At 38.8% G+C, this 15,458-nt stretch overlaps 1 protein-coding gene across 1 annotated transcript; it reads right to left on the bottom strand.

Moving 5' to 3' along the window:
* Window positions 1-5,752: 5,752 nt before the first annotated feature.
* Window positions 5,753-15,040, bottom strand: LOC117807494 (E3 ubiquitin-protein ligase TRIM21-like). The gene is made up of 9 exons (XM_034676811.1): window positions 14,804-15,040; window positions 14,346-14,718; window positions 14,140-14,235; window positions 13,772-14,005; window positions 13,511-13,655; window positions 13,252-13,278; window positions 12,025-12,089; window positions 9,581-9,697; window positions 5,753-6,856 (listed from the first exon to the last, which is right to left on the bottom strand). The coding sequence occupies exons 1-9, from the start codon at window positions 15,028-15,030 to the stop codon at window positions 6,479-6,481; spliced, it is 1,662 nt and encodes a 553-aa protein (XP_034532702.1). The 5' UTR covers window positions 15,031-15,040; the 3' UTR covers window positions 5,753-6,478.
* Between the last annotated feature and the right edge of the window lie 418 nt (window positions 15,041-15,458).

Raw genomic sequence — 15,458 nt, 5'->3', positions numbered from 1 at the left:
AGTTTCTATGTGACTTGGCACATTAAAAAATAAAAATTGTATACAACTGAATCACACTGTTCTTCATACAGTGTATGTTTTTTTAAATAACCTGCTGCAATGTTATCCGTGCAATAACTTACCTTTTCTATTAATCAGATAGAAGTGTACATAGTGTGTATGCATCTGTAATAGTTGCTATATTTTATTCTATTCTATTTTATTTTATTTCTTTTAATTGTATTTAATTTTATTTAATTGTATTTAATTTTATTCTATTCTATTTTTTTATCCTATTCTATTCTATTCTGTTTTATTCAATTCTATTTTATTTTATTCTATTCTATTTTATTCTATTCTATTCTATTCTATTTTATTGTATTGTATTCTAATTTATTGTATTCTATTCTATTCTATTTTATTCTATTTGACCTTTATCATTGCTATTATTAATGTTATTATATTTTTCAACTATGTTACTACATTGTTGTATTCCCCTGTCCCGTGTTGTAAGCTGCTGTAACAAAATAATTTCTCCCAATGGAGGACCAATAAAGTATATCTTATGTTATCTTATGTTATCTTATGTTATCTTATGTTATCTTATGTTATCTTATGTTATCTTATGTTATCTTATCTTAAAAACGTCCTCACAATACACGTCATCTGGAGCAGGAACACTTCCTGCCTGGTGAAGAAGGCAGATCGTATTTCACTGAGCAACAACCGTCATGATGAGCGGAGCCAGGCCTGGAGTCAACAGGTCAGAGGTTTTCAGAGGACCAGAAAGACAACATGGATGATGAGAGGAGGAGGAGAATCCTTGATTCAGTGATTGCCACGGGAAAACCTCGGTCACATGACTCCAGCTGTCCGGCGGTCCTGCTCCATGCTACGTTCTGAAAACACAACCGTTGGGTGTTGATGGACGAGAGAGCACGGAGCCGTACTGGACACGGATCTGGTGGAAGTCCCGGGTTACTGTTACAGAATCACAACTGATCTTGTTTTAACTGAAATGAACCCTTTAATTCATCAATTCATCTCAGAATGTCTTCCCAAGGATTAAGACTCACACATTGACCCCTGCGACGAGGACTGTAGCCTCTGTATGTGGGGCGCTTAGACCGCTAGGCCACCAGCGTCCCAGATTGAGTCTTTTCTGTGTGGAGTCGCAGCCTGAAGCTGGTTCAGACCTATTGACACCCCTGCAGGGTGCCTGACAGCCCAACAACATCCGATTGTAAAATATGACATTAAATGTTAAAATATCCAATTTAAAATATGACATTAAATAAACATAAGCATTGAAACATGAAATATTTTAAGATATAAGATCAAGAAAGAAAGAAAGTAAAATTAGTTAAAATATTTCAGTAAAATTCAGTTTGTTAAAATAAGTTAGAAGAAATCCTTAGAGTTTATAAAAATTATTAAAAGTTTCTTGTTAAAGATGTAAAAAGGTTGAAAAATAATAAGGTTTAAAAATGAGTTCGCATTCATTAGAGAGTAGAGCAAGCAGCGTGAAGGAGGAAGGTTTTTAGTCTTGATTTAAAAGAAGTCAGAGTTGGGGCTTGTCTAAAGCTATCAGGGAGGTTACTAAAGGTCTGTGCTGCATCATAATGAAATGCTGCTTCTTCATGCTTTGTTCTGAGTTCTTAAACAAAATTTAATTCCACCTCTTTCGACAGCATGCATTGAAATGAGATTAAAACACCTTGAATCCTTGAGCAAGAGTGTCGTCAAAAGTAAGGCTGTTCAACAAGAGCTGGTCCTTGCAAGTACATAAAGACAAACACACACACACACTCTCTCTATTTCTCTGACTCACACACACACGCACACACGCACACACACACACACACACACACACACGCATTCTCTCTCTCTCTCTCTCTCTCTCTCTCTCTCTTTCTCTGACTCACACACACGCACACACGCACACACACACACACACACACACACACACACACACACACAGTCAGGTCTTTAACTTCAGGCCAAGAAGGGAATGCAGCCTCACAGTGTCTCTCCCTTTAACAGACTGATTTATTGACGACTAACCATCGCCACCTGCTGGCTGCAGTCATTCATAGCAACTTCTTTTAAATCACATCTAGAAAGAAAGGTACTTTATTGATCCCCAGGGGGGAAATTCAATTTTTTCACTCATGCTATTTTGGACATGCTACACACAGTCTTTTTGGTATATACATACAAATGCACACACATGCAGTGAACATGCTTAGGGAGAGATGTCAGAGTGAGGATACTGCCGTCAACCAGCGCACCCCGAGCAGTTGAGGGTTCGGTGCCTTGCTCAAGGGCACCTCGGCAGTGCCCAGGCAGGTGAGCCAGCACCTCTCCAGCCACCAGTCCACTTGCCAAGCTTCCATGCTGGGACTCGAACCGGCGACCCTTCGGTTCCCAAGCCAGGTCCCTATGGACTGAGCTACTGCCACCCCCTAACCTTATGTTAATGAAATCTCTCTCTCTCTTTAGCGCCCCCTTGTGGCAGCTCATACATAAAAGCAATCAAAAATAGAAGAGTTAAAAGATTAAAAGAAACACTAACACAAATCCTTTTGTTTTATAACATTTATTTCATTAAGTTAAAAATATACACAATCTGTTGAACATTAAAAGCTTACATCCTCAGAAAACAAAAAACCCCACTATCTTGTGGTAACTCCTCTCTTTCTTCATAAATGTAAGCAAACATAAACCAGTGAAGTACATTCATCCTGCAGGAAGGAAAAACTCAAATATATTTTGATATTGTGGCTCAAAAAAAGCAGGAGTGAAAGTAGTTAATGCCGAAAACCAGAAGCACACTTTTTGATTGAATGTGTGAAGAAAAGCTTATAAAGTGCTCCTTCTTTTAAAGGTGTTAGCTTAAAACATCATAGAAAGTGACGTCGACTGAGGCAGCATATCTTCCTTCATGAAGTGTGATTGATTTTATATTAACAGTGATTATCAGCTGTGTATTACTTAACAGACACAATTAAAATGGACATTCCAGTGTTTAAATCAATAAAGAAGTGAAATCAAAAATTCAGCAATGCATAAGTCATAGAGGAAAATGTTAAGTTTGTGAATATCAACTAGTTCGTCAGATCTGAACATTGCTTACACTTCCTTTAACTTTAAGCTTCTTTGTTTCAGAGCCTGATCATGAAAATGTACAATAACCTATTTACAATCTTGTCAAATTAACCCTTTATGCTCTTCTTGAAACCAAACCAATAGATCATAGCAACAGTTAAAATAGACTCATGTTCCAGATGCAGTCTGAGACCTCCAGGGCTCCTAACGAGCCCATCATTGAGAGCACCTGCCCTCATTGCACCCAGCTTGAGCTCATCAGCCTGGCTGCTCGATAAAAGGAGCTCTTTTCACCTCAGTTAGGTGTGTGCAACAGAGAAGACAACACCTTCAGTTGTTTGAAGAGAGTGTGGAGGTGTTGTGGCGGTGTTGTGGCGGTGTTGTGGATGTGTTGTGGATGTGTTGTGGATGTGTTGTGGGAGAGTGTGGATGTGTTGTGCATGTATTGTGGATGTATTGTGGATGTATTTTGGATGTATTTTGGATGTATTGTGCATGTATTGTGGATGTATTGTGCATGTATTTTGGATGTATTGTGCATGTATTGTGCATGTATTTTGGATGTATTGTGGATGTATTGTAGATGTATTGTGGATGTATAGTGCATGTATTGTGCATGTATTTTGGATGTATTTTGGATGTATTGTGCATGTATTTTGGATGTATTGTGGATGTATTGTGGATGTATTTTGGATGTATTGTGCATGTATTTTGGATGTATTGTGCATGTATTTTGGATGTATTGTGGATGTATTGTAGATGTATTGTGGATGTATTGAAGATGTACTGTGGAGGGAAGGAGGGTGGCAACAGTTGGTTTTGGCCCTTTCCTTGGTTTGTCTACTCTTTGCAGAATAATTAGAGGGTGGCTGTGGAGCTTTACGCCTCCACTCCACCTTTTAGACCCCAAAGGCCTTACATTTGTTTGTATTTGAGGGTTTTCTTTTTGTTAGTGTCCCTGGCCATGACCTCTGACCTTCATGTCATGCGGCTTGCAGACACATAACACTCAATAAAAAGATGAATCAAATATTTTTAAAAGTGATCTGTCATTGTTAAAACCCCTCCTGCTTCCTTAAGAAAAAAAGTCTGGCATCAGTGTTGGCATTAAAAGTTTAGGATACAGGAGAGCAAGACTGAACCAACTGGGGAAGAAGGCCAGCTCAGTCCTGGACCCTGTGGAGGTGGTGGCTGACAGGAGGATTATGGCCAAGCTGTCGTCTCTGATAAACGTTTCTTTTTTTTATATATATATTCTGATAGATTAGATATACAGTATATTGACATAGAGTGGTCTAGACCTCTTATGTTTGTAAAAGCATCTTGAGATAACGTTAGTTGTGATTTGGCGCTATACAAATAAAGATTGATTGATTGATTGATTGATTAAAAGTCAGTTTGTCATCAAATATTGTGCCTCAGTATTTATACCTATATTTCTTCATAGCACCTCAGAAAACACAAATTAAGACATATGCAACCTAGCAATGCGCTTAAAAAAGAAAGAAAGACAAGAAAAAAAGGATAACTTTAAGCATTCTTGTTTCAAATGTTACTTTTTTTTTTTAAGTTTGCAAATGTTGTACACTTAATCATAGTTTCTTTGCAGAGTTGTACAATTTGTCCCAAAATATCTAATGCTGCATTTATGTGCTGTTGGCCAAATTGGAAAAATGGACGTCTGAGTTTGAAAATTCAGAACAATTTGGTTCCCAACTTGCTGTCATACAACGACAAATCGTTTATGTTAAAACACTTTTAAAGCTGGGGTTGGTAGTCAGATTTAGTTACATTTTTTGTTATACTGGTTAAAATGATCTTTATGTCCCGATGGCAATCAATACATAATATGTTCTTAAAAAAAGAGTGAAAAAAAGCTGCTATCTACAGCCAGAGTAAACCTGGGAAAACACCAACCAATCCCTGCCATCAGGAGCCAAATGATGAAACCAATCAAATAGATGGAGTCCTGAGGAAATGCTACATTCAAATTCATGTTAGTTTTCCTTGACTGCCAACCCTAGTTTTAAAACACTTTTAATTAATTAATGCACATCAATGTTTTGCTCAAATATACCTTGTAATATGATATCACCATTAATAGACTCATTCTGAAAGTTATGTATTAGTACGGTATTTAGCTACTATTCAAAGTCATTTAAAAAATAGTAAAATGTCATGTGCTAGTTAAAGCTGTATTTTAGTATTAATTAGCATTAAAGCTTGATTAAACAGACAGCTGAAGTTAAACCATACTGTCTGTTTAATCTGTCAAAACTGAGAAAAGCCCAAGTTATAGTGCTAACTCCAGTCCAGCAGGTGGCAGCAAAGACCTGGACAGGTTTCGTCCTCTTTGGCTTTAAAATTAAAAAGAATGAAGAAATGTTTATTTAAAGGCACTGTGCAGATTTTTTAACAAGCTGAGAAACTGATGGAAACAGATACTGATGCCTCTTCATGACTTTTGAAAGCAAACAAGACTGTCAGTAGCAACACTGATACCTTCTCTATTGTCATTTTGAATGCCTGAAACCGCCCTGAGGGTGTAGGTGTCAGACCAGATGATATCTCGCTTTAGAAATAACATTTATTTGACTTTTTTCATGGCAGATAATCAGGATCAGGATCAGGTTAATGTCTAAAGACACTACTTTTGCATGTCCAGGACAAGAAATAAGAGGTATCACTTTCTCCACAAGGGGGCACCAAATTCCATATAATCAAAATTTCCTCACAAGCTTTAAACTAATGTTTGACTGAAATAATGATATTGTGTTCTTTTGCTTCTTTAAAGGCTATCAACTCATTTTAATACCTTCCATTAAACTCTAATTTGAAAACGTTAAAACACCAAACATGGACCAATGATTTCTCATCTCAGAAACGGGGAGCATCCGACGAGCGCATAAATGCAGCATAAGCTCACACCTAGAGGGCTTTTAGAGAATAAGGTAACATTACAGTGGTAAATATATGAATGCATTGATTATTATACCCCACTTTTTTAAGTATTATTCATAAAGAGAACTCTTGTGTTTGGCCTTCACTTTTCTTGGCATCCTTGTCGTCCTCTTTTTAACATTTCTTCATGCCACATTTGTAAATCATTTGTCTTTCTTTCATGTTTTTCCAAATCTTGAGTGTTTTCTGAAGTTGGGATCTCTGTAATAATGTAGGAGGCTTTTCCAGGAAACCCTCCATAACTTCCATACAGAGCGCAGAGTGGAGGTGTGAATTGAGCATGAGGAAGGGCTTCAGTGTCTGAAGAAACTTGAGGGTGCATCGATAATCTGCAGTGTAGATTTTAATATCCAAAATTTGGTGTGCATCCAGTTTGAACTTTCTCATAAGAGCTCAGTAAATGTTTGTAGACTTCACCCGAGTCTCGTCTTTACAACATTGCAGGGACGCCGCTCTCGACCGGACAGATGATCAGCGGGGCGACGTTCTTCCCGTTATCATGCAGACAGGGGTTCAGATACGGATAGAGGGGCTCACCGAAGGCACATCCACTGTAGGTGTAAATGTGAGTCTTTGCTTCTGCGTCGTAGAAGGACACCAACCCAGCTTCATAGTCCAGGAACACGCCCACTTTCTGAGGGGTTTCCTCGAGGTGGAGGGTGACGGAAGGGCCGGCGCAGGCGCTGAGACTGCCGCCCTTCCTGCGACAGATCGCCCAGTAACCGCTGTCAGGGCGCACTGTGATGGCCCCTTTCCTGTTGATGGACTTCTTCGCCACGCCGAGATCCCAGTCTGTTTTATCTTTGACCTGAAAGACAACAAAGAAACACAAAATTAGAATGTTGAAATTTATTTACAGGGCAACGTTATTCCACATCAAGTGTTTTCAAGAACGTCAAGGTCAGCAATGTGACGCTCAATTTAGTGGACGGATGATTAATCACAATTTTTTCCAAACTTAAAATAAATTCCTGGGAAATGTAACAATTAAAATGTTCCTTAGTTGTTACTTGAAAGCTCCACCCTGTTTGCTCCCTCTAGAATATGGGATTTGCAATATGTTGCCAAACTGCATGGCATTCTGACTCTCCGTCGAACCTCTTGACTTTGACAGATTTCTGGTACAATTACATCATTTGGCCAGTAGGTGGCAGAGTTTGGGATTACTTACTAACCATCCACTCTAGTGACTGTTGTGTGTTAAAGGGTTGAAATCAAATAATTTTTAAGAGTATACATTTATAAATGTCTGTAGACTATGAAGTGTGCAGATAGGTGGTAATAGATATTATAATAACATAACACAATAATGTAATGTAAACAGGTTGTAAGCACGTATTTACCAGGTGAGTTAATCAGTTCATTAAAACAGGAATGTGCAAAACTAGTAGAATACATTGATGAATCAAAGTATGTCTTGTTCTTTTTCTATTCTTGTTCTATTAGTCACATAAGAAAAGGTTGGATCTAATTTTAAAGCTTTCACTTGACAGTAAACTGAACATACAGCTTATTGACATGTAGTAGTATCCTCCAGGCCACAAGGGGGCGTGAAAGCCCTTTCAAGACTGCATGGGCACACGGTGCAAATCTGCAGCTGAGATTCACTGGCTACCTCAAACTTCAAACGAACAGCAAATCAAGTAAAATGTAATGACCTTTGACCTTTTAATAAGTATTAGTTTCTATTATTTTGTTTGTCTTAACTCTTTGGGAAGCACTATGCACTTAGCTAGACTGTTCTCCACTGTTGTCCCCAGTGGCAGATCATGTCTTCCAGCTACGATTGACCCACACTGTCCTGCTCTACTCTGGGAATCTGTGTTCAGGTCTTGAGTGACCCAGCACTTGGTACTTTGGTCATTATTGTGGTGATGTTAATTGTTGATGATGATAATGGAAGGTCTTAAATTGGTTGGTTGCTTCATTGTAGATGTTCCTTATTTCGGGAAAAAAATATTAAAAAAAATCCTTACTTATTTTTGTGCATTGCCTTTACACTGCTTGGCAGTACCTGCACCCAAATTGACTTGAATCACTTTGTTACTCTTACTGATCTTGTTTCCTCTTGTCTAGATCTTTGCTTGTGTTGTTCTTGTTCTCGTATGTACGTCGCTGTGGATAAAAGCGTCTGCTAAATGACATTGTAACATTGTAACTTTATTTTCTTTAAAATTACAAATGGAAGGAAATCAAATCAAAAACCATTTGGTCTAACTCACTGGTTTTCTGTTTTATATTAGTTTTAAAAGTGGAACAGATATGATTTAAAGTATCATTTTTAAACTGTCAGTGGTTTATTGTTATTTTTTTATGCTTTTTCAAGGCTCCTTTGAACACTATTATTTATTGCTGTTGTGTTGTTTTCAAACAGTAGTTACTATAAAACTCGTCCTTAAATACGCTACAACTACCACATTTTTCCAAACATGGCAGCAAATAACACAATTTAAATGTCTCTGTGTGTACAACTTAACAAACGTTATCAGTAGGGCTGCTAAACAATTAATGTTCTTGAGTCACGATTAATCCCATTTTTAATTGTATGTTTAAAATTCCCTAATTTTTCATTTTAAAACAGTTTTCCAATACATTGTAAAACAATTGTTACCAGTTTCTTGATTGGGAATCAAATGAATACAATAACATCTACTTTATGATCTTGACTTTTTGATTTGTTATTCATAATAAAAGCTGCACTGATCGAACAGTGTGGTCTGATACCATGACTAAAAGGTAGGAGACAGTTTTAAAGTGCTCATTCTGTGAAATGCAGAGTTTATTTTTATGTTTTAACATTGTTGATCCCTGGTTAATGGATTTACACTTTTCAGGATTTCCAGTTCGGTTGCTTTCTTAATTTCATGCACGAAACTATTAATTCCCATGACAGTGAGGCATGACTGGTCAGCCTGATGATGTCCCTTGAATCTGAGCCACAGGTCTGCTGACATCATTCTGCTTAGTTGCACCTGTATGCTTAGCTCATAGGTGCTAGCTTAAACTTGAGAGCTTCAGTGATGTTATGAATCTGTTTGACACCATATTACTTTTGACCTGTCAGTGTTTTAAAAGTGATGAATGCCATTTAAATGTGTAGTGGTGGGGTTGTTTTCCCTTGGCAGCAGGAGTGTCAGCATAACTATGGTGTGCCAAAAGGGACATAAAAGGCACGTGATTTAAAGAAGTCGACACATTTATTTTGGACCGTATTCGCACCATGATTCATTAAAGGCCTAGACCATTTTTGGGGGCGCCAGACTCTCTTGGAATTATTTTGCAATGCTGAATGAGACAAATGTGGTATCAATGGAAAGCTGAGAATGTCTACTGTGACTGAGTTTTCAAAGCTTGTTGACTGGATAAGCGGTTTAAAGTTATCAAACATTTAAGAACAAGTAGCCGGCGGCGGCGGCTGTCTAGGTCTTTGAGGGCTATGACTGACAGCCCTTGTTAAATAATAAAAGACATGTCAGTGCAACAAAGAGAGTTCTTCAGAGTGTTAAGTGTAACTAGAGATAGCAAGTCTCACCTGGACAACCCAGTAGCTTCTCCCTGATTTGAAGCTTTGTGTCCCAAGAACTGAGACGCAGGAGTCGAACCTGAGAGGGTTGTCAGGGACCGAGACTCTCTGGCAGCTGAGGCTCACCTGTGGGTTAACAGAATTGACACATTTGGTTATCAAGTTACCGTCATGGATCATCATGTGCGTGTGTTCAGTTCAGCTTACACTAACCAAACCTGTTGTGACCGTCAAAAGACCTTTAGACATTCTGATAAACCTAGCAAGTAGGTCCGCCCTAATTTATCAAGATCAATTCAGTCAGAGAGGCCTGAACAACTATTCAACTAAACACGTACAAAACCACAAACCACACTCATTACAATACTGATGATGTAACCATGAATACAAGCTACGAAATGAGTGTGAAACTGAATTAAGTCTCTGTACCTTTAAAACTGTGTTCATCATTTAAGGTAGAAAAGGCACATTGTACTAAAAACCAGTTTCAGCATCTTAGAAATGGAATGAGGAACTTTGAAAGCTAATCTCTTCGGGGTTCTCATGACACGTGTTTTTTATCTCTTAACCAAAGATGTCAAACTTTTTGACAACCTCCAGTTAAAAAAGAGACAAATATGCTGCCTTCAAACCTTTATACAGAGACACATGTTATATAACTGGTTTTCACTGCCAGTTTTTTTCACATTTAGTCTTTTCCTCGTTGAGAACAAGTTTTGAAACGCAAAGGACAACCAGAGGTCATCTAAAGCAGACTGTAACATACATTAGTGGTGATATAACATGGTGTCATCTACGTACAAACGGAGAAGATGCCAGATTCAGGCTAATCGCTTGTTGAGAACAAGTTATACATAATTATGAAGAACCTGAGGCCATGTACAGAAGACGGTAACATTAAAAGGACTTTGTTTGGGGTTATATAACATGGTATCGTCTGCATATGAAACTATACTCTTAAAATGCAATTTTTTTACCTTTACCAGGCTTGTAACCATCTTTTTAATAAAAAGAGGCGCATAGAACAACTACAGCAGACTATAACGTACAACCCCATGTCCAAATAAGGTACGATTAACCCTCCTGTTATGTTGCGGGTCAAATTGACCCTTTATTAAGTCTATTTAGGCAATATATGCCTTCCAAACCAGCTAAATGCAGCATAAAATATGGGCAGCATGTGACAGAAGATGTGTCGTGTTAGTTTATTAACATCACTTCATAAAATAAAATAAAAAAAACAAAAATCTGTCATGTAAAACTGTTGTATTTATATTTAGGGCTTTCCAATGTACATTAAAAAAAGTGTTTACATTAATTTGAATTAAAAAACAAGTGAGTTATCCTCATTGAACCATGATCTGTGAGAGTTAAAGAACACCAATGGACTAAATCTTGATTTAAATGGTTAGTAATGGAGTTAAAAATTTGATTTTAAAAAATGTGTATTGGGATTTTTTTGGGTTCTGACACTTTTGGATAATTGAATATGCCCCGGGTCAGATTGACCCAGGAACATTATTGCTGTTCCAGAGAAACGAACATAACAGGAGGGTTAATCAAAGCAGCCAGCGATGGCTTGCTGACTATTTAAACCCTATAACTTATTGAACATGTTGAAACTAGGAAATGTTATTGTTTTATGAGAAATATGTGCACATTATACTAGTCACAAAAGTTTGGACAGGGACATGTTATCCATTGTGTTATGTCACTTCTTCTTTCAACAACACTCTGTAAATCTTTGAGAAGCAACTGGACCAGTTTTGTGGATTTTTGAAAAGTTAAATGTCAGACTTAATCTACAGTTTGGGGTCGTCTTTGTTATATTTTTGGTTTCATGTTCTGCCAAATATTTCCACTTCCCCACGCTGGCTTAGAAAAGTTGCCTGAATTTCTGGATCATAAATATATATATGGTTTCCTCTTTGCATGATACAATCTTAACCATCATTTGTGGATGCAGGGACAAACTGGTCTCAGAGGCAATGGTTTTTGGGAGTAATTTTGAGCCCATGCAGTGAATTCCACTACAGAGTCATGCCTGTTTTTAATGCAGTGCCACCAGTATTGGATTTCCAGCCAATCTTTGAATGAGATTATTTAGATGATAAAGTTATTAAACTCTGAAGAGCATTATTCTGAAACTGTTGAACTACTTGCTTACGCAGCCAGTGACAAACCTCTTCCCTTTCTTTACTTCTCAGAGACTCCGCCTTTCTTGGATGGCCTTCTTATATCCAGTCATGCAACTAACCTGTCTAACTTAACGTAATTAATATGGGCTGTTCCTCCAGGTAGTTTTGTTGTTGTTGTTGTTGTTGTTGTTGTTGTTTGAGCATTTTACAGCTTTTTCAATGTTTGGATTTGATTGGAAAGGATTATCAACAGCTTATTCTGATAGATATTAGATATTACATAGTTCACTCCTTTATACTAAAAAGTTTCTTTACCTGTTTCCTATCTGCAGCCAGCATCACCCAGCCTGAAGCTGTGTCCGGATCCAGAGTCACATCCACTGGAGATCAAAATAAAATAGGGATGAGAAATATAATAATATAATAATAATAATAAATCAGATTAGCTGATTTCAATTAATTATTCAATGGGATTTGCATGAGATTTCAAGTAATTTCAATGTTGACATCAGTTTAAATTGTAGTTGACCTATTCTCCCTATAAAGTTCTCACCAAAAGTCTCTAAAAGTAGCATGGGAGGTAGAACCTTCAGTTATCAGGCACCTCTCCTTTGGAATCATCTACCAGTCGGGGTCCAGGAGGCAGACACCCTCTCTACTTTTAAGAGTAGGCTTCAAACTTTCCTCTTTGATAAAGCTTATAGTTAGAGCTGGATCAGGCTTGGATCAGCTCTTATTGATGCTACTATAGGCTTAGACTGACACACTGGGATCCTGTCTTTCCCTCTGTCCCCTCTCCTGTAACTTTAACTCTTCCTGCCCCATTAAAGTTACTAACCATAGACCTTTCTGGAGTCCTTGAGCTCCCTTGTCTCGTAGGTTCCTCTGAGTTGCTTCTGTGGACGTGCCAGACTCAAGTCGCTACAACTACTACTATCTTTCTCAGCACTGACCAGCTCTTAGTTATGCTGCTATAGGCTTAGACTGCTGGGGGGAATTGAAGTACTGACACACTGGGGTCTTATTTCATGCCCCCATCACTCACTTTAACTCTTCCTGTCCCATTAAAGTTACTAACCATAGACCTTTCTGGAGTCCCTGAGCTCCCTTGTCTCGTAGGTTCCTCTGAGTTGCTTCTGTGGACGTGCCAGACTCAAGTTGCTACAACTACTACTATCTTTCTCAGCACTATCATCTCTCTCTCTCCTATTTCATCTCCTCTATCCCTCTCTCCAACCCCAACTCGGTCTCAGCAGATGTGTGTCTAACATGAGTCTGGTTCTGCTGGAGGTTTCTGCCTGTTAAAGGAAGTTTGTCCTTGCCACTGTAACTTGCTAAATGCTGCAAAGTGCTCTGCTCATGGTGGATTAAGATGAGATCAGACTGGATCTCATCCTGTCTTGATGTTGGGTCTTTGCTAATAATAGAACAGAGAGTACGGTCTAGACCTGCTCTGTTTGCTAAAGAGTCTTGAGATAGTGTTTGTTGTGATTTGGCGCTATATAAATAAAGTTTGATTGATTGATTGATGAATACACATACCTGCATACAGGTGTAGCTGGTTGGCTTCTACAAAAGAGAAGAAAAACAAACATTGTCAGCTAATCTTTATTGCATAAAAATATGTGGTGCAGCAGAACTGTACAGAACATGATTTTAGGACACACAAAAACTGGGTATGAGATGCTTATTTGGTGAGAAGGGTTGGGTCTAGTGGTTCCTCTGATTCGGCTTTTCAGGGTTAATTTATGTCTTACTGTTAAAATTTGACAACAACAAAATCCCTACAGAAGTTACTGACCTTCTGCTGCCATTTGTTTCTCGAGATCTTTGCAGACAGTCACCAGTCCGGAGAAAGCAGTCCTTACTATCCCCATGAAGTCCTCAGAGGGGATTTTAACTTTGGACCAGTCCCTAGTCCCGGGATTCCCCAGAGACGAGTAACACTAAATTCAAACAGGACGACAGACACGAAATCTTTGTGAGTGCACAATCAATATTTATCAGGACTTGGTGAATGATTTTTGAAATACACTTGGTTTTGAATGAAAACCTAGACTACCTGTATGAGGTGAAGGGGTTCCTCGTTGTGTTCCAGCTGCTGCAGCTCGGTGCGTCTAATCTGCAGATCATTGATCTCCTTCTCCAGCTCTTTGAGCATCACCTCCGCCTTCCTCTCCACTGCTTCCTGCTTCTCCCCGATGTCCTTGATGAGCGCAGCCTGGTTTGACTCGATGGTGCCTATCACCATCGTGGCGACCTTGACACTTTTCTGTATCTCTCTGTCTCTGTTTACCTGCAGATTTACATAAATAACCAATTATTAGCATGTCAAAATATACAAACAAATATCTCCTCTCACAGGATGAGTTTAAATAAGAGATGCCGGAACAATATATTATAGATTTAACATCTAAATACTTCACTGACCTTGCCCAGGTTCACTGAAGACTTGATCTCGTCAAACTTTATGAGTCGGGCATGGATCAGCTGTTCAGACTCTGCATTGAGCCTCCTCATCTGAGACTATAAACACAAATTCATCATCAGGAACACTTTCAGATTGGTTTTAGATTTAGAAAAATTGAGGGTAAACATTTTAAAATCAGTTGATAAAATAAACCTTGTGTCCTCACCTTGATCCTTCTGGTCTCCTTCTCTAAGGAAACAATCTTGTGGTTTTTGTGATCCATCTCTGTGCATTTGGAGCAAACAGGTGTCTGCTCTCTCTCGCAAAACATCTCCAGGAGCTGGTTGTGATTTTTGCAGAGGCTACTGGTGATGAAGGTGGCCGGATCAGTCAGCGGGTGCTTGGTCATCACTTGATCCCTCAGGTGAGGGGTCAGGTGAACTTCACAATAAGACTTCTGGCAGACAAGGCATGACTTGACTGCTACTATGGTCTTATCCTGGCAGAGGTCACAGGGAACGTCATCCCAGGTGGAGTCTCGTCTCAGAATAGGTCTTCTTCTTGGCTGAATCTTGAAGTTTGGCTTGCCCCTCAAAGACCTTTAGATTAAAGACAAACTGGGTTAACTTTGGTCAAGCGTGCCGTGAAAAGAAGTACCTAAATAAGAATCTAACGTCAACACACTTTTTGAAACCTTCAGTAATATCCCTTAAGACGACATTGATCCTGAGTTCTGGGCGGGCTTTGAAGGACTCCTTGCAGAGTGGACACTCGTACTTGTGTCGCGTATCCCAGAAGCGTTTAATGCATCTCAGGCAGAAGTTGTGGCCGCATGAGATGGAGACAGGGTCTTTGAAGATGTCCAGACAGATGCTGCACCGAAACTGCTCCTCGGACAGTGCAGTGGCCATGTTTCTGACAGAAGAATAACACAATTTTACTCATACATTTAAGTGCAAAATTACAAACTTCATTCTTCTATGTAGAAAAAAAGAAAATGACTAAAAACTTAGACAGAGTGAGGAAATCCACTTGAGATAACTCAGTTACTAATCTAAGAACCTCTCTTCAGCTGTCCTTCGTTGCTTAGCACCGCTCGAGTGGCTGCTTGTTGCAGCAGCTCTCTCTTCGTTGTTCTTTTTTCGACTGTTTTTCATATCTGTTTAGTTCTCTTTGTATTTGGAGCCTGTCATGACTTTTAATGTCTCATTTGTTGGCCATAGACACCAAACTGGCTACGTTTGCAGTGGTGTTTTTGATGTTTTTGATCCTGTGTGTGTCCAGAGATCCTACGTGTAAGCTTGGTAACATTGTTTACATACGAGATCAGCTGTTAGCA

Source organism: Notolabrus celidotus, chromosome 23, assembly GCF_009762535.1.
Source record: "Notolabrus celidotus isolate fNotCel1 chromosome 23, fNotCel1.pri, whole genome shotgun sequence".
Taxonomy (NCBI): domain Eukaryota; kingdom Metazoa; phylum Chordata; class Actinopteri; order Labriformes; family Labridae; genus Notolabrus; species Notolabrus celidotus.
The sequence above is the reverse complement of the archived record's forward strand: the minus strand, read 5'-3'. Positions and strand labels throughout refer to the sequence as shown.

Excerpts from the sequence above, each read along its gene's own strand:
- LOC117807494 (XM_034676811.1), bottom strand. The coding sequence starts at position 15,030 with ATGGCCACTGCACTGTCCGAGGAGCAGTTTCGGTGCAGCATCTGTCTG. Across the intron at positions 14,719-14,803 it reads ATTACTGAAGGTTTCAAAAA|GTCTTTGAGGGGCAAGCCAA; the intron begins GTGTGTTGACGT and ends TTTAATCTAAAG. Across the intron at positions 14,006-14,139 it reads CTTCAGTGAACCTGGGCAAG|GTAAACAGAGACAGAGAGAT; the intron begins GTCAGTGAAGTA and ends GTAAATCTGCAG.